General features: G+C 47.8%; 1 protein-coding gene and 1 long non-coding RNA gene across 2 annotated transcripts in view; one reads left to right on the top strand and one right to left on the bottom strand.

Moving 5' to 3' along the window:
* The first annotated feature begins 1,084 nt into the window (after positions 1-1,084).
* Positions 1,085-19,566, top strand: part of LOC135285165 (ATPase family AAA domain-containing protein 3-like) — a 30,800-nt gene continuing 12,318 nt past the window's right edge. Inside the window, 13 exon segments of the mRNA XM_064397179.1 lie at positions 1,085-1,349; positions 3,560-3,636; positions 4,355-4,456; positions 6,167-6,226; positions 7,011-7,080; positions 7,854-8,019; positions 9,609-9,678; positions 12,177-12,332; positions 12,529-12,585; positions 13,490-13,615; positions 14,420-14,544; positions 17,465-17,516; positions 18,641-18,711. Coding sequence (XP_064253249.1) covers positions 1,127-1,349; positions 3,560-3,636; positions 4,355-4,456; positions 6,167-6,226; positions 7,011-7,080; positions 7,854-8,019; positions 9,609-9,678; positions 12,177-12,332; positions 12,529-12,585; positions 13,490-13,615; positions 14,420-14,544; positions 17,465-17,516; positions 18,641-18,711 — 1,355 coding nt within the window. The 5' untranslated portion in view covers positions 1,085-1,126.
* LOC135285202 (uncharacterized) lies at positions 9,067-12,527 on the bottom strand. Its single transcript, XR_010350179.1, has 3 exons — positions 12,344-12,527; positions 10,100-10,223; positions 9,067-9,307 (listed from the first exon to the last, which is right to left on the bottom strand). It is a non-coding gene; the product is annotated as an uncharacterized LOC135285202 (long non-coding RNA).

Here is a 19,566-nt window from a genome sequence, read left to right as displayed (position 1 = left end):
TCATCTTTCCCACTCCAAAACCATGGATTGGGAGCTGATTTCCATGGGAAATCCTGCTCTTTATCCCAGATAACCACAGATAAGGGTTTCCCCGTGCTCCTTTTTCAGGAGGCTCCTGTCTCATCTTTCCCATTCCAAAATGATGGATTGGGACCTAATTTTCGGGGAAATCCCATTCTTTATCCCACATAATCACAGATAAGGGTTTCCCTGTGCTCCCCTTCTCTTTTCCACTTTTCCATCATCTTTCCCATTCCAAAATGATGGATTAGGAGCTGATTTCCAAGGAAATCCTGCTCTTTATCCCACATAACCACAGCTACAGGTTTCTCTTCATTCCCCTTTTCTGCCTTCCCACCCTCTCTGCCATTCCAAGGAGAGGATTTTGAGGGAAACCCGGGATAACCGCAAGGGAAACCCGGGATAACACCAGTTGGGAGCTGATTTCCAGGGAAACCCGGGATAACCCCAAGGAAAATCTGGGATAACCCCAAGTTAAACCCGGGACAACACCAGTCTGGAGCCAATTTCCAGGGAAACCTGGGAAAACCCAAGTGAAACCCGGGATAACCCCAACTTAAACCCAGGATAACGCCAGTCTGGAGCCAATTTCCAGGGAAACCCGGGAAAACCCAAGTTAAGCCCGGGATAACCCCAAGTTAAACCCAGGATAACACCAGTCTGGAGCCGATTTCCATGGAAACCCGGGAAAACCCAAGTTAAACACGGGATAACCCAAGAGAAACCCGGGCTAACCCCAAGGGAAATGCGGGATAACACCAGTCTGGAGCCTATTTCCAGGGAAACCCGGGCTAACCCAAGTTAAACCCGGGCTAACCCAATTTAAACCCGGGCTAACGGCAAGGCCGCGCCTCCCCGCGGCCCTTAGCAACACCCCTCACTCCCGTTGCTATGCGGAAGCGCCGCCCTATTTGTCCCTCCCGGCTCTCCGTCCCCCACACTCCTCTCCCGCCCTCCCCGCCTCTTCCAACCAATCAAACCCCACACGCGGCGCCTCTCCGCCAATCAGAGCGCGGCGTGGCTCTGCGGCCACCCAATGGGAGGCCGTCCCGCGCGCGGCGCAGGCGCGCTGGCCGCGGCGCGTCCCCCGCGTGCAGCCGCCCTCATGTCGTGGCTGTTCGGGCTGAACCGCGGGGCCGCCCCGGGCGGCGGCGGGGACGCGGCTCCCCCGGGCGCCGGCAGCGGCGCCGGCCTCTCCCTGCCGCCCGGCCCCGCTGCCGCTGGCGGCGGAGCCGGGGACCGGCAGACGCCCAAGGACAAATGGAGCAACTTCGACCCCACGGGCCTGGAGCGCGCGGCCAAGGCGGCGCGGGAGCTGGACGCGTCCCGTGCGTGAGGGGACGGGCGGGGAGGGCTCGGGGGGTGGGAGCGGGGAGGGGGGTGTGGGACCGGAGGGCAGGAAGGGCAGCCCGGGGATCCCGCCTGGATGGGACGGGTGGAGGGGCTGTGCCCTCTGAGGGATTGCCCTCCATCTTAGGGGGCTGTGCCACCCCTGAGGGGCTGTGCCACACCTGAGGGATTGCCCTCCATCTTAGGGGGCTGTGCCACCCCTGAGGGATTGCTCTTCATCTGAGGGGGCTGTGCCACCCCTGAGGGGCTGTGCCACACCTGAGGGATTGCCCTCCATCTTAGGGGGCTGTGCCACCCCTGAGGGATTGCTCTTCATCTGAGGGGCTGTGCCACCCCTGAGGGATTGCTTCACCCCTGAGGGGCTGTGCCACACCTGAGGGATTGCCCTCCATCTTAGGGGGCTGTGCCACCCTTGAGGGATTGCTCTTCATCTGAGGGGCTGTGCCACCCCTGAGGGATTGCCCTCCATCTTAGGGGGCTGTGCCACCCTTGAGGGATTGCTCTTCATCTGAGGGGCTGTGCCACCCCTGAGGGATTGCCCTCCATCTTAGGGGGCTGTGCCACCCCTGAGGGATTGCCCTCCATCTTAGGGGGCTGTGCCACCCCTGAGGGGCTGTGCCACCCCTGAGGGATTGCTTCACCCCTGAGGGGGCTGTGCCACCCCTGAGGGGGCTTTGCCACCCCTGAGGGATTGCTTCACTCCTGAGGGGCTGTGCCCTCTGAGGGATTGCTCTCTATCTGAGGGAGCTGTGCCACACCTGGGGGATTGTGCCACCCCTGAGGGGGCTTTGCCACCCCTGAGGGACTGCTCTCCTCCTGAGGGGACTGTTCCACACCTGAGGGATTATTCCACCCCTGAGGGATTGCTCTCCATCTGAGGGAGCTGTGCCACCCCTGAGGGGGCTGTTCCACCCCTGAGGGGACTGTTCCACCTAAGGGAGTTGTGCCACCCCTGAGGGATTGTTCACCACCTGAGAGAGTGTGCTACACCTGAGGGATTGTTTCACCTGAGGGATTGCTCTCCATCTGAGGGGCTGTGCCACACCTGAGGGGGCTGTGCCACACCTGAGGGATTGCTCTTCATCTGGGGGGCTGTGCCACCCCTGAGGGGCTGTGCCACCCCTGAGGGATTGCTCTTCATCTGAGGGATTGTTCCACCCCTGAGGGATTGCTCTCCATCTGAGGGATTGTTCCACCCCTCAAGGATTGCTCCACCTGAGGGGTTGTGACACCCCTGGGGGATTTTTCCACACCTGAGGCCTTGCTCCACCTGAAGGATTGTTCCACCCCTGAGGGGCTGTGCCACACCTGAGGGATTGCTCTCCACCTGAGGGGTTGTTGCATCCCTAAGGCATTGTTGCACCCCTGAGGGATTGTGCCACATCTGAGGAATTATTCCACCCCTGAGGGGCTCTTCCACCTCTGAGGGATTGCTCCACCTGGGGTGTTGTTCCACTCTGGAGCAGGGAGCAGAGAGGGGGTGTGTGAGAATCATACAAACAGAAACTGCCACAGACACTGAGGAATTTAATCTACCTCTAAAGCCCACTGAGGGATTTAATCTACAGCCTTGGAAGAAGCTTGGATTGGTGTGAAAATACAATACACAGATGTTAAGCAAAAAAAAAATAATCATAAACTTACGTTTCTGTAGTTATAAGAAAAAATATACCCAAAATGGTCCAAGGTGAACCCAAATGGTCCCAAAATGAACCCAAGGGGAACCCAAATGATCCCAAAATGCTCACGGGGTCTCTCCCTGGGCTCAGCTCTGCTCCATGTGCAGGTTGCAGTTCAGTGTCCAGTTCCAGCTTTAACCCATGCAGTCCCATCCTTGTTTTTCTCTCTCCAGCCCACGGGGTTTGTGCTCCTGGGCTGAGATTTGGGTCATTTGTCCTTGGTGCCCAGCTGGAGCAGGAATTGTTTTGTCTCCCTGCTCTGTGCACAGAGCTCACCATCCCATAATATGAACCCAGACCCACTCACTAAAGCAGCACAGAATGTGAAAAACAGAAAAGCCAAAACTTAAGGTACCAGCACAAAAATCTGAAAAATAGAAAAGCCAAAACCAGAGGGATCAGCACAGAATGTGAAAAATAGAAAAGTTAAACCTGAGGCATCAGTACAGAGTCTGGAAAATCTAAAAATGAAAAGCTGAGCCATGCCCTGATCTCTTGCCCTCCTGCAGGCCATGCCAAAGATGCTCTGAGCCTGGCCCAGATGCAGGAGCAGACCTTGCAGCTGGAGCAGCAAACCAAACTCAAGGTGGGTTGCAGTTCCTCACCTGGGACTCCTCAGGCAGGTCAGGTTTGGGAGGGACTGAAGTTCACATTGCAGTTATTTGCCTTTAGGAGAAAAAAAAAGGTAATTCTGGCAGGTGAATCTCAGCTAATTCGGCCTATTCTGACACAATTTTTTGTGGCTTTGGTTAAAACTTGCATGTCCTGGGTGGTTTTGTAACTCCTGGAGGATCACTGCTGGTTTTGGGGAATGGCAGGGGGTTTCTGTGGGAGCTGTGAAGTAGCTGGAAGGACAGACTTCTCTTTCTCTTAGAAAGGAATTTAGGGATTGTTTGAGTGTTGGTTGATCTCTTATTTTAATTTTTTTTAATTATGTTTAATCCTGAAATGGTTGATTATGGTATTTCTTATGATCAGTGAGAATTTAATTCTTATTATAATATTTTAAAATTCTAGTGTCATATTTTATTGTAATATTTATTGTAACAACCTTGTATTATATTTTATTATTTATATTATATTATAGTATCAGCTTTTATTATCCTATTTTATTGTAATATTTATTATTTCTATTTATTTTAATTCTATTTATTATCACATTTTAACTTCCTGGTGTCAGCAGCCATCTTTTAAAGGCTCCCCTCTGAATACAGAGGGGTTTCTTGGCATGGCATTGTCAGCAGCATTTCTGCAGAGGGTGATCTGTGAGTTTCTGCCAATTAAATTCTCTCATTGTGCCCCAGGAGTACGAGGCTGCCATAGAACAGCTGAAGAATGAGCAGATCCGGGTGCAGGCAGAAGAGAGGAGGAAAACACTCAGTGAAGAAACCAAGCAGCACCAAGCAGTAAGGGCATGAGGGGGAGCCCAGTGAGGGAGAGCTTGTTTGTGTCTTCCCTTGTAGGAAAGGCAATGATGCTTTCATTATCCCTTTCATTAATTAATTATCTCTTTTTGGAAAGAAGGGTTCTGGGGTGTTCACAGGCTGAGCCCCCATTCTGTCCTGGAATGATGAATTCATTATCCCTTTTATTAATTATCTCTTTTTGGAAAGAAGGGTTCTGGGGTGTGCATAGGCTGAACCCCCATCCTGGAATGATGCATTCATTATCCCTTTCATTATCCCTTTCATTATCCCTTTCATTAATTATTCCTTTTTGGAAAGAAGGGTTCTGGGGTGTGCATAGGCTGAACCCCCATCCTGGAATGATGCATTCATTATCCCTTTCATTATCCCTTTCATTAATTATTCCTTTTTGGAAAGAAGGGTTCTGGGGTGTTCACAGGCTGAGCCCCTGTTCTGTCCTGGATTTGTGGTGTTGAGCTGGATTTTTAATCCTCTTGGACTTTTGTTCCCAAGTTCTTGAGCATCCAAAGGAGTTGGTGGTAGCAGTTTCTCCCATTCTGTGTTTTTTGGGGTTTTCCTAAAGGACTTTTTGGGAAATACTGCTTTATCAACTGTTTATGTTAGCCTGGACAGTGAAATGGCTCTGAAGTTATTTGGATTTCAGTCTTAAGTATTTTATTTATTCTGAATTAAACAGGAAAAAATATCTTAAGGGGAGAAGTGATGCAAATCTGAGTTGTTGTCAGCAGTGTTGGTCCTTCCTGGTTTGTTTTAGCTTGAGTGGCTGATGGGGCAATAATCCTGAAACAGGGAAAACAAAGTCTGGCCCTAAGGTTAAAAACTAAATTATGGGGATTTCTTACTCTGAGGGCACAGGAGACGAGGGAATTGGTTAATTTTAATGGATTCTCCAGCTTGGGAAGTTTGCTAGAATGTTTCTTTGGCACGTGGGGCTTTTACCCCGGCAGAGTTTGGACTTTGAGCAGGGCTGGCCCAGGCAGCAGCTGCACACTCAGCTGCTCTCAGGGGCTGGTTCTTCACCTCCTGCTGCTCACAGGCCATCACCTGAGGTCACAGCAGCCCTGTGGGTTACCTGAAACCACAGCAAACTCAGTCCTGGTTTGTTCCAGGATGTTTTAGTGTTGCTGAGGAGATAATTCCCAAGCTGTTCTGCTATCCCTGTGTTTGGAATAGAGAATGGTGTCACCCCTGGCACAGAGTCCTCCCTGGATATGGATCCTCAGCCCTATCCAGTTCAGTGGGTTTAAAAAACTTGGGTTTGTTTGGGGTTACAGTGATTGATAAGAGCAATTAACGAGGAACAAGTAAATCTTCATCCAAACCAGAGCCCATCAGCACATCCTGACACTTCTACTGCTTGCAGTCACCAGTCCAGCTGAAGTGGTTTAGAACATGAAAACCTTATTTTTCCCCCTGAAGTCTCCTTTTGTGGGCTAAGAAACCCTTGCTCTTTGTTTTGACATCTGTGATACCATAAAATGAACTCAGACTGTAGAGATTTCTTAGCACAGAGAAGATGTTGGTGCTGACTGAGGGTATTTTGCCCTGTTCACATTCAAACCCGGGATAATTTTTTTGGTGTGAATTGTCCTGTTTTATTTAGTCTTTTTTCTTCCTGAACCTCATTTCCCTGAGGAGCAGGCTGTTTTTTAACTGCCTGATCTGTGTGTTGTGTTTTGTTTTTTGAAGAGAGCCCAGTACCAGGACAAGCTGGCACGGCAGCGCTACGACGAGCAGATGCGGCAGCAGGTAGGGTGGGTTCCTGCTCTGATCCAGCTGGGAAGGGCTGGGAGCCTCCTGAAATCCAGGAGGTGCTCTGGAGCTGTGCCCTGGCCTGCTGGGTGCAGTTTATTATCAGCACTGCCCATAAAGGGCTGGGCATTAGGGCAAAGCAGCAGCTTGGGATTAGGAGGAGAAATGTGGGAGATGAGGAGAGGAAAACACACTGCAACCTGAGCAGCAGCTCCTTGGAAATATTTGGAGTGATGCCTTGGGAAGGCTGACCTAGAACAGACTGGACAGAGCTAAAGAATAAAGCAGGGATTTATGAAAAGGATCTCCTCCATGGATCCACCTTGGGCAGCACAAGAGCCCAGCCAGGGCTGCACCCAAGGTGAACCAGAATGGTCCCAAAATGAACCCAGGATGAACCAAAATGGTCTCAAAATGCTCACGGGGTCTCTCCCTGGGCTCAGCCCTGCTCCATGTGCACATTGCAGTTCAGTGTCCAGTTCCAGCTGCAGCCCCTGCAGTCCCATCCTTGTTTTTCTCTCTGCAGCCCACGGGGTTTGTGCTCCTGGGCTGAGATTTGGGTCATTTGTCCTTGGTGCCCAGCTGGAGCAGGAATTGTTTTGTGTCCCTGCTCTGTGCACAGAGCTCCCCATCCCATAATATGAACCCAGACCCACACTAAAGCAGCTCAGAATGTGAAAAACAGAAAAGCCAAAACCTGAGGCATCAGTAGCACTTAAGTTTACACTTGATGGAGTCATTACAACGTCAGCATCTCTTCTGCTGTCATCTCTCCCTGCAGCAACTTGCCAATGAGGAAAATCTGAGGAAGCAGGAGGAGTCTGTGCAGAAGCAGGAGGCCATGAGGCGAGGTGAGTGCTCTGTTCAGCTGCTGGGGTGTGAGGCCATGTGGATCCTTGTGCTGGTCTCTGTGTCCTTGCTGTCCTTGATGGCAGATTGGCAGAACAGGTAAACCCCAGGAGAGCTAAAATTACCAATTACTTCCAAGGTTAGTTTTAGAAAGGGCTGTACTCCTAAACATGTGCCCTGTCACTCCTGGATTTCCCAGTGAACTGTCAGCAATTCATAAATTCTGATTTCATACTGATATCTGAAATAGAACCAGTTTTGAGGAGGGGAGAGAAACAAAACATCTTCTGGGAGGAGTGGCTGAATCTGTGTCACCTCATCTCCATTCAGTTTCCTGCAGAAAATAAAAAAGTTGTGGTGTGAAACTTGCTTAGTTTCTTTTTGTTGTTGGGAGTTGCCAGAATTCCTGGGTTTGCAGAGCTCCCCTGGGGTGCAGGTCTCAGAAATGTTAAGAAATATTCATGTTAATTAACAGGAAGGGATGGGAAGGGTGGTTTGCTCTGAGCACAGATGTGGCCAGCTGTGCTGCCATCCAGCGAGGGAAATGTAGCCTAAATAAAACATCCCCTTATTTTATTCCTGAATTTCCTGTTCATTCTCCTTTCACACAATTCCATGTTTGAAGTAACAGAGCTTCCAAAAATCCCCTCTGGGACCGGCAGCTCCCTTTTGCTTCTCTTCCTTCCAGCACACTGCAACTTCCCTGGTGTTTTCCTCTTCCCCCACATTAATCCACCCAAAAACTTGCCCTCTGTGCTGTTCTTTTCCCCCCAAGCTACCGTGGAGAGGGAGATGGAGCTGCGGCACAAGAACGAGATGCTGCGGGTGGAGGCGGAGGCGCGGGCGCGCGCCAAGGCCGAGCGCGAGAACGCCGACATCATCCGCGAGCAGATCCGCCTCAAGGCCGCCGAGCACCGCCAGACCGTGCTCGAGTCGCTGCGGTGCGTGAGGGCAGCGCCCGCAGCTCTGCAGGCTGTGCTCCTGCGGGGCAGTTTCTGTCTCCCAGCACCTGGGAGATCCTGGGCTTTGCTCCTCTGGAGCTGCTCCAAGTGTGTCCCAGCACCTGGGAGAACCTGGGGTTTGTTCCTCTTATGCTGCTCTAAGTGTGTTCCCACATGTGGGAGAACCTGGGCTTTGCTCCTCTGGTGCTTCTCCAAGTGTGTTCTCACATGTGGAAGAACCTGGGATTTGTTCCACTGGTGCTTTTCCAAGTATGTCCCAGCACCTGGGAGAACCTGGGATTTGTTCCTCTGCTGCTTCTCCAAGTGTGTCCCAGCACACGGGGTTTGTTCCTGTAGGGAATTGCAGCCTGGTGCTTCTCCCACATGTGGGAGATCCTGGGGTTTGTTCCTCTGGAGCTGCTCCAAGTGTGTCACAGCACCTGGGAGAAGCTGGGCTTTGCTCCTCTGGTGCTTCTCCAAGTGTGTCCCCCCATGTGGGAGATCCTGGGGTTTGTTCTTCTGGTGCTTCTCCAGGTGTGTCCCAGCATCTGGGAGAACCTGGGGTTTGCTCCTCTGCTGCTTCTCCAAGTGTGTCCCAGCACACGGGGTTTGTTCCTCTGAGGAATTGCAGCCTGGTGCTTCTCCCACATGTGGGAGATCCTGGGGTTTGCTCCTCTGGAGCTGCTCCATGTGTGTCAGAGCACATGGGGTTTCTTCCTCCGAGGAATTTCAGCCTGGTGCTTCTCCCAGGTGTGTCCAGCCACATTGGAAAAGCTGGGGTTTGTTCCTCTAGAGCTGCTTCATGTTTGTCCCAGCACCTGGGAGAACCTGGGGTTTGTTCCTATGAGGAATTGCAGCCTGGTGCTTCTTCCACATGTGGGAGATCCTGGGGTCTATTCCTCTGAGGAATTTCAGCCTGGTGCTTCTCCAAGTGTGTCCAGCACGTTGGAAAAGCTGGGATTTGTTCCTCTGGTGCTTCTCCAAGTGTGTCCCCACACGTGGGAGACCCTGGGGTTTGTTCCTCCAGGGAATTCCAGTGTTGTGTGACCTCTCTGGCTTGTCTCGCTACATTGTCACCTGAGTGGCAGCCAGAGACATTTGGAGTGATACAATTTTTCTGACAGATTATTTCAAGCCTTTTCCTCCAGTCCTGGAGCTCAGTAACTCTGAGATCCCCTCGGTTCTTTGAGTTCCCCTCAGTTCTTCCAGAACATCCATCACAAAGGTATCATGTAGTTTGGCTCCTCAGGGCTGGGTGTTCACCTTGGGAATTGGTTGATTTTAGGTCCTTTGAGATTTTGAACAAAAAAGCTTTAAATACCTCCAGTTCAGCACAAATCATGCATTAAAAACTAAATTGATACCATCTTAAGGCCAGGTGCTTTTCTGGATTTAATCCCAGCTCAGGTATAGGCATCAGAGGATTATAAATATATTTTCCATGCTTGTTCATGTTCCAGTCTGAGGTGAGCCCTTAGCTTTGACTTGTTCTGAACATGAACAACTTTTAACACAATCTGAAATCCTGTCTTTAAAATATTCAGTCCTTGAATTCCCTTTCTCTCCTGCTTGCTGTTTGCTTGCCACAGGACAGCTGGGATGCTCTTTGGGGAAGGATTCCGTGCTTTTGTGACAGACTGGGACAAAGTCACAGCCACGGTAAGGTTGGGAAACCTGTCAGTAACTTCCAGAAAAACCTGTCTGTAAATGTGTGTGAAACTCCTGATTGTGTCACAGCTTTAGAGCTAATTTTGATGTAGCCTAGAGAGCACTTGGAGAGCTGTTATGTGTGCTAAATAAATTGATTAAAGGCCAGACCAGCATCTTTTCACAGGACAAAAGAGCTTGGCAATGGAGTCTTGGGGACAGCAAGTTGTTTCTCAGTGTAATCCTTAAAACAACAGTGAAAATATATTTTTGGTGGCGTGGCTGGTTAAAATAGAAATTCTGCTTTAAGTCAGCCACCACCATCTGCTCCACCCTCTGATTTTATACACACAGGCTGATACAAAACATCCTTTGCCTGGGAGCACTGGGGAGAACAAGGCAAGCTTTTAGTGGCTGCTTTTGTCATCCCTACCTGGGGTGTCTGCAGCACTCAGAGCCTTTTGTGGATCAGTGCTGGGTGCTTTGAGCTCTGCATTCACTTGACCCACATAGCAATTGTCATTTTTGCTCTTCTCTTGTGAATTTGGGACATTTAGCTTGAAAAAAAAAAAAAGAAAAAAGGTAAGTATATTTTTGGAAAGGAGATAACACAGCTGGAACTCATATTTTCTGTTGCTTTGAAAGGTTTGAAATTACTATCAGGTAAGAACCAGTCAGTTATTTTTTTAAGGTTCTTGTAAATGAAATCTGAATTTTCAGCTCTAAGTGCTGCTCTTTCTCTGCCTCTTCCCAGCCAAGCAGAACCCCAAAAGTTCTACCTTAGGTTTTTTGGTTCATTCTGGTTTTAGTGTAATTCACTTTATTTACTGATCAGAGAGCCATTCCTTTGCTTGATACCTTAAGACAAAAGGGTAGACTGTAATCAGACTGATTTTTAGAGTGTGCAATTGGGTTCTTGTTTGATACAGAACTCATTTTTAAAGCTCTGCTTCTCTGTATCTTGTGCCATGAACATCAGTGAGGTCCAAAAGTCTGAGAAAATGACATCAGATCCACCCAGGCACAGGTGGATGGTCCAAGAGAGCATGAGATCATGGCTCTGTTTTTAGAGGGAGGCTGCTAAAAAGGTGAAATCTGCTCTGTGTTCTGTGTCTGAGCTGAGCTGGGCGTGGAGATCCCTCACTCTTTGCATCCTGGAGCTCACAGTTCTGATCCCTTCGTGTTCCCACCCAGAGCAGAAGTGATGTCACACATTTCAGCAGAGGGAGAGCTACCAGATGGTGCCTCATGCTTTACTGAACAGTGCCATCCTTGTTGTCCTTGAGGCTTCTGACCCTCAGCTGTACTTGCAGGAGAAGTCAGCTTATTTGAAAAGCAGTTGCTGCAGTTTGCTCTTTTCTCTGATATAAATTATTGGCATCAGCTTTAAGCTGACTCCAGAGTCTGGAGTGTTTCTGCTTCACTGGCAAATCGATGGCAATGGCTCATTTTGTGGGGCTTCTGAAGGAGCAGCCCAGTGAGTGATGGTAATTCCCATTCCCATGGTGGTAATTCCCATTCCCATGGTGGTAATTCCCATTCCCATGATGATTTTGGCTCTGTTTTTCCTCTGGAGCCCCTAATTCCCTGTGCTTTTGGGGCTGGCACAGCTCTCACCTTCAGCAGATATTCCCTTTTTATTCCTCACTGTGCCCTGCCTTGGTGGCAGCCACATTCAGCTGTTTTACCTTGGCAGCTGAAATTCAGCTGGCATTTTCTGGTGTGAAGAGGGGCATTCTGGCAGGCAGCACCTGGCTGGTGTGGCTGGTTTATCTTCATCACTCAATTTAGCTGAAAATTCTGCCCCACACTTTTTGGCTGGTGTGGCTGTTTTATTTTCATTCATTTTAGTTGAGAATTCAGCCCCACACTTTTTGGTTGCTGTGGCTGTTTTATTTTCACTCAATTTAATAGAAAATTCAGCCCCACACTTTTTGGCTGGTGTGGCTGGTTTATCTTCATCACTCAATTTAGTTGAAAATTCAGCCCCACACTTTTTGGCTGGTGTGGCTGTTTTATCTTTATCACTCAATTTAGTTGAAAATTCAGCCCCACACTTTTTGCCTGGTGTGGCTGTTTTATCTTCATCACTCAATTTAGTACAAAATTCAGCCCCACACTTTTTGCCTGGTGTGGCTGGTTTATTTTCACTCAATTTATTTGAAAATTCAGCCCCACACTTTTTGCCTGGTGTGGCCATTTTATCTTCATCACTCAAATTTACTTGAAAATCTGGACTTCCCCACTTTTTTTTGGGCAGGATGTACTTTTGGATTCAGGATTAAATGCTTCACTTGTGCTTCCTCTGCTTTTTGCTGTGCAAGAGCAGTCAGTGAACAGGGAGTGTGAGACCTTGACTGTCTGAACAGGGATAAAACACCTTACCAAAAATAAACCCCTCCTGCTCAGCATTTGTCCTGAATCTTAATTCCCCACCACAGGGCAGCCTGCACACAACAGCACTGCCTTGCCAAGTGGTTTTTGCTCATCTTTCCTCCTTTTTTTTGCAGGTGGCAGGTCTCACCCTGCTGGCAGTGGGGGTTTATTCTGCCAAAAATGCCACGGCTGTAGCAGGGCGTTACATAGAGGCAAGGCTGGGCAAACCCTCCCTGGTGAGGGAAACCTCCAGGATCACGGTGCTGGAGGCTCTGAAACATCCCATCAAGGTAAAATTCACCTTTGGTTCTGTGCTCCACTCAGCAGAACTCAGGCTGGGGTTGTCAGTGGGTCTGAATAAATGGAATGTTGGAGGTGGAATGGGTGGGCTGAGCCCACTGGTGTTCTGTGAGGTGTTTTAGTCCAAGTGAGTTGTCAAAATGTGGTTTTTTTCTGCCTGTGAGTAACTGAATTTGTCCTCTCAAGGTTGGTAAACGTCTCACCAGCAAGGCTCAGGATGCCCTTGAAGGAGTTGTTCTCAGTGTGAGTACTTTGTTTTCCTGTCTCGGGCTGTGAAGGATGACTTTGGCTTCCAAATAAGAGCTGCTGGTTCCTTAAACTCACTTCTAAAGCTGTAATTCCAGCAGTTTTGGAGTCACAGCACCCTTGGGACACTGAGACCATAAATAAGCTCCTGTGTTCAGTGTGACATGCATTAAGCAGCCTGTTCACCTTTTTTTCCTCTGTGAAAAGCAGTTGGAAGCCTTGGTTCAGTCCTTGCTCTGCTGCAGTTTCTCTCTGTAGTCAGCACGTGAAGATTCAGAATTCCACTTGTGCCATCTGAAGTTAAGGATTACTGAACCCAAACCAGCTTCTAGGCCAAAAAAAAAAAAAAAATCTAAATATTGTGTGCATTTGCCCACCCTGAGATTGGTTCTTAACTTGCTAATTAGTGCTGCTTCTCTATATTTACTTCTGAATTTGATTCCTGGCAAATTTAAGAGCTGCTTGAAGCTGCTGAGAGAAAATGCTCCTGCAGGAATAACTCTCACCCAGTATCCCCAAATGCAGTAGTAACATAAATATGAGTTTATGACTTGAGAAGGAATTAGCACTGCAAAGAGTTGCTTATGTTTTGACATATCCCTCCCAGGGCATCCATTAGGAAGTGAATATTTAGGTGTTATCTGTTCCTAGAGTAGTCACTGCACTCCTTCCTGCACTGCTGCTTTTTCTTATGAAAGAATTGTAGCCAAGTGGACAGAAAATCAAAATCCTCACATAGGACAGGAAATGACCTTGGTGTGGAGTCATGAGCAGCTGAAGTTAAGACTTAAAAGCTTGAGCCTGGAGTGCTGCCTCCTTCCTGCAGGTACTGGTTTGGGAACCTGGTAGGTGCAGCTCTTTTGGTACCTTCTGATCCTTAAATTTAACTCTTTCCTTGCAGCCCCAGCTGGAAGCACGTGTGAGAGACATTGCCATAGCAACAAGAAACACAAAAAAGAACAAAAGCCTCTACAGGAACATTCTGATGTACGGGCCCCCTGGCACTGGGAAAACTCTTTTTGCCAAGGTAAAAACCCTGCCAAGATTCTGCCAACCTGCACCTTGCAAAGGGTTCTGAAAATCCCAGGGCCTGAGGAGCCTCCCTGGGCTGGAGTTTTGCATGAACATTGTTTTCTGCTGGGGAGGGAGGAAAGGGCAGCTCTGAATCAGTGGGTTGTGGTGCTGAGAGGAGCCACAGGAGCTTTTCCATCTGGGAAAAGCCCTTGGAGCTGGGGTTTGTGGGAACCACAGCAGCAGCAGCCACTTCCTGGCCACCTCTGCTGGGTTTGTGCCCTTGGCTCCTTCCTGCTCCATGTGCAGAGCCACTGCCAGGATGATTTTTACATGGATTGGAGTCAGAATTTGATTTTTTCTGTTATTTTTCAGTGCTTGTCCACAAGACCTGAGGTTCCATCACCTTTTTAACAGTGGCAGATTTGCCAAACTGATGCAAGTTGGATTTTTTTTCCCTCTATCAGTACATTAAACCCATACCCAAATAGTTTTTTGAGATTATGGCTTTGTATGGTGCCTACTGGATTTCTAAAGCCACCAAGTTTGGGTTGCTAAAGCCCATAGAGATGGACAGAAATGGAAAAAATAAACAAAATCACAGCATCAGCCCCTTCATACCCACCTCTATTGGGTTTGTGTGGTTTATTTTTTGCCCTAAACAAAAAATTGCCACTAAGTGATAAAGAACATCAAGAAGCCAAAACCTCCCCTCTTCAAACCAGCACTGACAGGACTAAACTGCCTTAATTCCCTCTTCATTTCCATGGCCTTGCAGTGAGAGAAGAGCTTTGATTTGCTGGTTTTTGTTCCGTTGCAGAAATTGGCTGTGCACTCAGGCATGGATTATGCCATCATGACAGGAGGGGACGTGGCCCCCATGGGCAGGGAAGGGGTCACAGCCATGCACAAACTCTTCGACTGGGCCAACACCAGTAGGAGAGGGTAAGTTGAGCTTTTCTTTAATCCTCAATTTTGGTTTTACTCAAAAAAATCCTCACCACATCAGTGGTTTTGCTCCAGAATCCCTCACCCACAACAACAGTGTAGCTGAGCCCCTCAGTTCCTGTTATTGAGTGAGGTAACACAGACTCTCCTGAAGTTTTCCTAGAATGGGTGAATCCTTGTTAATTAGTAATATTTTAAAAGCTGAACTCATTTGCTTTGCTGTTCTCTCATTTCTTTTCTGTTCTCTCAGAGCATTTTTACACCAGCTTTTCCAGATCACTCATAATTTGATTGTCTGATCTCACCCAAGCAGGAGGAGACTTCCTGCCCACTTGAAAGCTGGGACAAATTTCCTTCAGGGTGATTAATGATCTGGCATTAATTAGAAGATTAGCACAAATCAGGTGTTCACACTCTGGATGTTCCCTGTTGCAGCTGCTCAGATTTTAAACACTGCTAGTATTTAAATCCAGCTTCTGGTTTACTTTTGAGTCTCAAGCAGGAGGAGTGAATTATTAGAAGTGAAAGAGGATAAGGAGGAGATAGATGCTAAAGGCATTGAAATCAGGTGTAAAAATCACAAACAAATTTTGCTTTTTCAGTCACCTTTAAAAGCAAATTTTTATCTGCAGAGGCTCCTTGGGTTGAGGCTGAATTTTGGCTCCCTGATTTTGCAGGAGTGTGTGGTTCATTTGCTCCTACCAATGTAAATGGATTTTTGAGGTTGCTTGTCCAGCCAGGATGGTTAAAATTCAATATTGAACTTTCAGGAGGTGTCACTTTGGGTTTTGTGCTGCTTTGAGCTCAGATCTGTAAATGTGGCTGCCCAGTGATTTATGTGTTCTCTGATTGCCTGAGATGGACATTATCTTGCAGTGTCTCTTTTAATCCTTGCTTCATTCATCACCTAAAGCTTTCTATTTCCCCTTACAAAGAAAAAAAGCAGGGATTTAAAAGCAGGATTTCAATTTTTAAGCTTCTATCCTGAGGAGCTGTAGAAGGGGAGGTGTTAGAATTTAAGTGAGCTTAGAATTTAAGTGAGAAGTTGGAAGAGATGTGAGGATACTCAGCTGGATGCTTCCATCCAGGAATTCTCTTCCAGCACTGCCTGGCTCTGAATTCCTCTGCCCTGATAAAAATTTCTGTGCATTTCACAATTTCTCTTCCTACACTGCCTGATCAAAGCTTACATGTGTCCATAAAATCAATATTCTCACCTCCAGCAGCACTGAAGTATTTAAGCATATTTAATTCTGAATATGCACCAGTGTTAGCTGTTCCCTATTTAGCTGAAATTGTGATAATTGACACTTTTCTGCAGAGAATCTTTGGGAGAAGCTGGGGCTGGGTGGAAGATGTTAAGAGGCCTGAAATCCCCTGGAAGAAAGCTGGGTTTGAAGTTAGGCAAGGAGGTAATACAAGCTGTGACAGCTTTATGAGCAGCCTGGTTCTGTTATTGATAAACATCTTTACAGGCTCAGTCCCTTGGGAAGAGCACTGCCCTTGGGTTAGAAGTGAATTTATTTTGGTGAATAATTCATGGACTTTATTAATTCACTTCTCCACAGGTAGTAAAACCATTACATTAGTGCTGCTGTGGTTTGGGAAAGAAAAACCTCAGAAAACAACAAAGCAGGCTGAGCACAGGACTCTGAGCTTTTCACAGTGGCACGAGGAGGAAAAATGGCTGGGAGGTGTCACTGTCACCAAGATTTCTGTATTGTGCCCTTGCACACATCTCTCTAAAGAGGAGGGGATGCTAAAGGATCACTCAGACTGCAGCAGGTCCCAATTTCCATGGCAGTGACATCCAGCACTGCCAGCCACAACCTGCACACTGTGCCTGTGGGAACTCCCACCTGCATTTCAAAATCCAGGGAGTCTAAGGCCATGTGCCTCAGTCTTGCTTCAATCTGCTTCTGAACAGCAGGAGCAGAACTCCAGAGGCCTGGGGGCAGATTTCTGGCCTGGGGTGTGTGAAATAAATCCATTTTTCAGCTGCTGGGCTGGGCCAGGTGCACACCATGGACAGGTTGCTGCAGCTTGGCTCCAAAATGCTGCCTGAGGAAATGAGGTTGCTTGTGCAATTCTTGGGGTGTTGGCAGCCTGGCAGTGGGGCAGGAGGACCCTGGAGCCAGCTGAGCCTCTGCTGGGAATTCCAGACTTTGTGTGCTGGGAATTCCAGACTTTGTGTGCTGGGAATTCCAGACTTTGTGTGCTGGGAATTCCAGACTTTGTGTGCCCCCAGGAGAGCCCTGCACTGAGCTGGGGCCGTGGAGAAGCTTCCAGAATGGAATGGTGGAGCTGGGATTGTGGGTGTGGGGTTGGGATAGAAGGGTGGGAGGTCACAGGGTGGGAAACTGAGAGCTTGGGTTTTAGAATAATGTAATATATATAGAGCAAGGTGGAGGCTTTGGGGTGGAGGCTGCTCCTTCTTCTCCTTCTTTTTGTACTTCTTATTCACCTTATTCTTCACCTTCTTCTCTTTCTTCTTTACCTTCTCCTCCTTCTTCTCCACCTTCTTCACCTTCTTCTCCTTCTGCACCTTCTGCTTCTCCTCCTCCTCCCTGGCTTTGGGTGGTTTTGTGTAACTGGATAAAAAGCCCACATTGCAGGCCATGGGAGGTTGGTTGTTGGGTTAAAAGTGAAAATAATTGAGGTGTCATTTATTAATTGGTCACTTTATCCCTAAAAGGTCTCATAGAGAGAGAGAGGGCTCCATTTTTATTTTGTTGGAGTGAAGTGCTGCAGACCTCAGGGCTTGTGAGACTCTAACATAGATAAGAACTAACAAACATCTGAGTCCAAACAAGAAATTCCATCTTGTCCATTTAATCCCAACCCTGGCAAAAGAGAAGCAAAGACTCCCAGGCCTGCCTTCCCCTGTCCTGTTACTGTGGCTGCTTTCCTTTTGCAGCCTCCTGCTCTTCGTGGACGAGGCAGATGCATTCCTGAGGAAAAGGGCCACAGTAAGTGCTGGGTGTGTGTCTGCTCTGCTCTGCTCCTGCTCCTTCTGTTCCTTTTCCTTCTCCTGTTCCTTTTTCCTTCTCCTGCTCTGCTCCTGCTTTGCTCCTGCTCCTTCTCTACTCCTTTCCTGCTCCTTCTCCTGCTCTGTGTTCCTTTTCCTTCTCCTGCTCTGCTCCTTTTCCTTCTCCTGTTCCTTTTCCTTCTCCTGCTCCTTTTCCTTCTCCTGCTCCTTTTCCTTCTCCTGCTCCTTTTCCTTCTCCTGCTCCTTTTCCTTCTCCTGCTCCTTTTCCTTTTTCCTTTTTCCTTTTCCTTTTCCTTTTCATTTTCCTTTCCTTTTCCCCTTTTCCTTTTCCCTTTTCCTTTTCCCTTTTCCTTTTCCCTTTTCCTTTTCCCTTTTCCTTTTCCCTTTTCCTTTTCCCTTTTCCTTTTCCCTTTTCCTTTTCCCTTTTCCTTTTCCCTTTTCCCTTTTTTTCCCTTTTCCTTTCCCTTTTCCTTTTTCCCTTTTCCTTTTCCCTTTTTCCCTTTTCCTTTTCCTTTTTCCCTTTCCTTTTCCCTTTTCCTTTTCCCTTTTCCTTTTCCCTTTTCCTTTTCCCTTTTCCTTTTCCCTTTTTCCTTTTCCCTTTTCCTTTTCCCTTTTCCTTTTCCCTTTTCCTTTTCCCTTTTCCTTTTCCCCTTTTCCCTTTTCCCTTTTCCTTTTCCCTTTTCCTTTTCCCTTTTCCTTTTCCCTTTTCCTTTTCCCTTTTCCTTTTCCCTTTTCCTTTTCCCTTTTCCTTTTCCCTTTTCCTTTTCCCTTTTCCTTTTCCCTTTTCCTTTTCCCTTTTCCTTTTCCCTTTTCCTTTCCCCTTTTCCTTTCCCCTTTTCCTTTCCCCTTTTCCTTTCCCCTTTTCCTTTTCCCTTTTCCTTTTCCCCTTTTCCCTTTTCCTTTTTCCCTTTTCCTTTTCCCTTTTCCTTTTCCTCTCTTCTCCTTCTGCTCAGCTCCTGCTCTTCTTCTCCTCCTTCTCCTGCTCCTCCTTAAATAAAGGAATAGAAATAAATTATCAAATAACAGAATCCCTTTGTCCTGAATGCTGATCAAAGCTCTGACCTCTCTGCAGTGCTGATCCTCCCTTGGGTTTCATCTTTGCAGGAGAAAATCAGTGAAGACCTCAGAGCAACTTTAAATGCATTTCTGCACAGAACAGGGCAGCACAGCAACAAGTGAGTATCCAGTCCAGCAGCTGATATTTCCCTGGGTTGAGGAAAGTCTTTAAAGGTGCACAAATGGAAGTTGGAATGCTCTGTGCTGGCTGAGGGATTGAGCAAACCCTGCAGAGAATATCCCTGTTTTACTTCATGTGCTGAATGTAGCTTGTTCCTCCTTCAGCTTTTCCTGCCACTTGGAAACCAGAACAGAAGGAAATTTTTTTCCTGAAACTTTGGTGATATTTGGACATCTTGAGTGTCTTGATGTTTATATTTTCTTTCCTGGCAAGTTACTGTTTATTCAAGAGCCCAGGAAAATCACTACCACAAAAATTCAGAGTTATCCTGGCTGGGTGCTTCGTGTTCCCTGGAAAAACACTTGAGAGCTGCTTGCTCCTCTCCAGTGACCTCTTCCCATGCTGTGCTTGTGTGGGCAGAGCTCTGATTTCCATCTGACTCCATTTCTTCCCCTGAGCTGTTCCCTGCTTGCTGAGCAGAGTGGCAGTGTCACTGTCCCCACTTTGTCACCTCCCTGGGAGCTCCCTGCCCAGTTCAGCCAAAGCCATTTCCTGCCTCTCATAACAGAGAGGTGACCTTTCCTCCACCTTTCTCAAATCACAGTTGATTTTTTTGGTGTGAACTTTACTTACTTGTTAGAATTTCTCCTGTCACGACTGAGCCAACAAGAAAAGTTGTCTCTGGTTTTATGTGGGGGAAAAGTGAGGTTTTTAATGATGAACTCCTGAAAGACTTTTTAAGTAACCTCATGACATTGAAATAAATATCCTGGAAGGTCAAAATGTTCCAGGGCATTTGCTGTCCTCGAGGTCTCTTGAACTTGCAGCTCTGACTGGTAATTGCTTGTGTGTC

The sequence above is a fragment of the Passer domesticus genome, chromosome 22 (assembly GCF_036417665.1).
Source record: "Passer domesticus isolate bPasDom1 chromosome 22, bPasDom1.hap1, whole genome shotgun sequence".
Taxonomy (NCBI): Eukaryota; Metazoa; Chordata; class Aves; order Passeriformes; family Passeridae; genus Passer; species Passer domesticus.
Note: the sequence above shows the minus strand (reverse complement) of the source record. Positions and strands in the feature narration are given on the sequence as shown.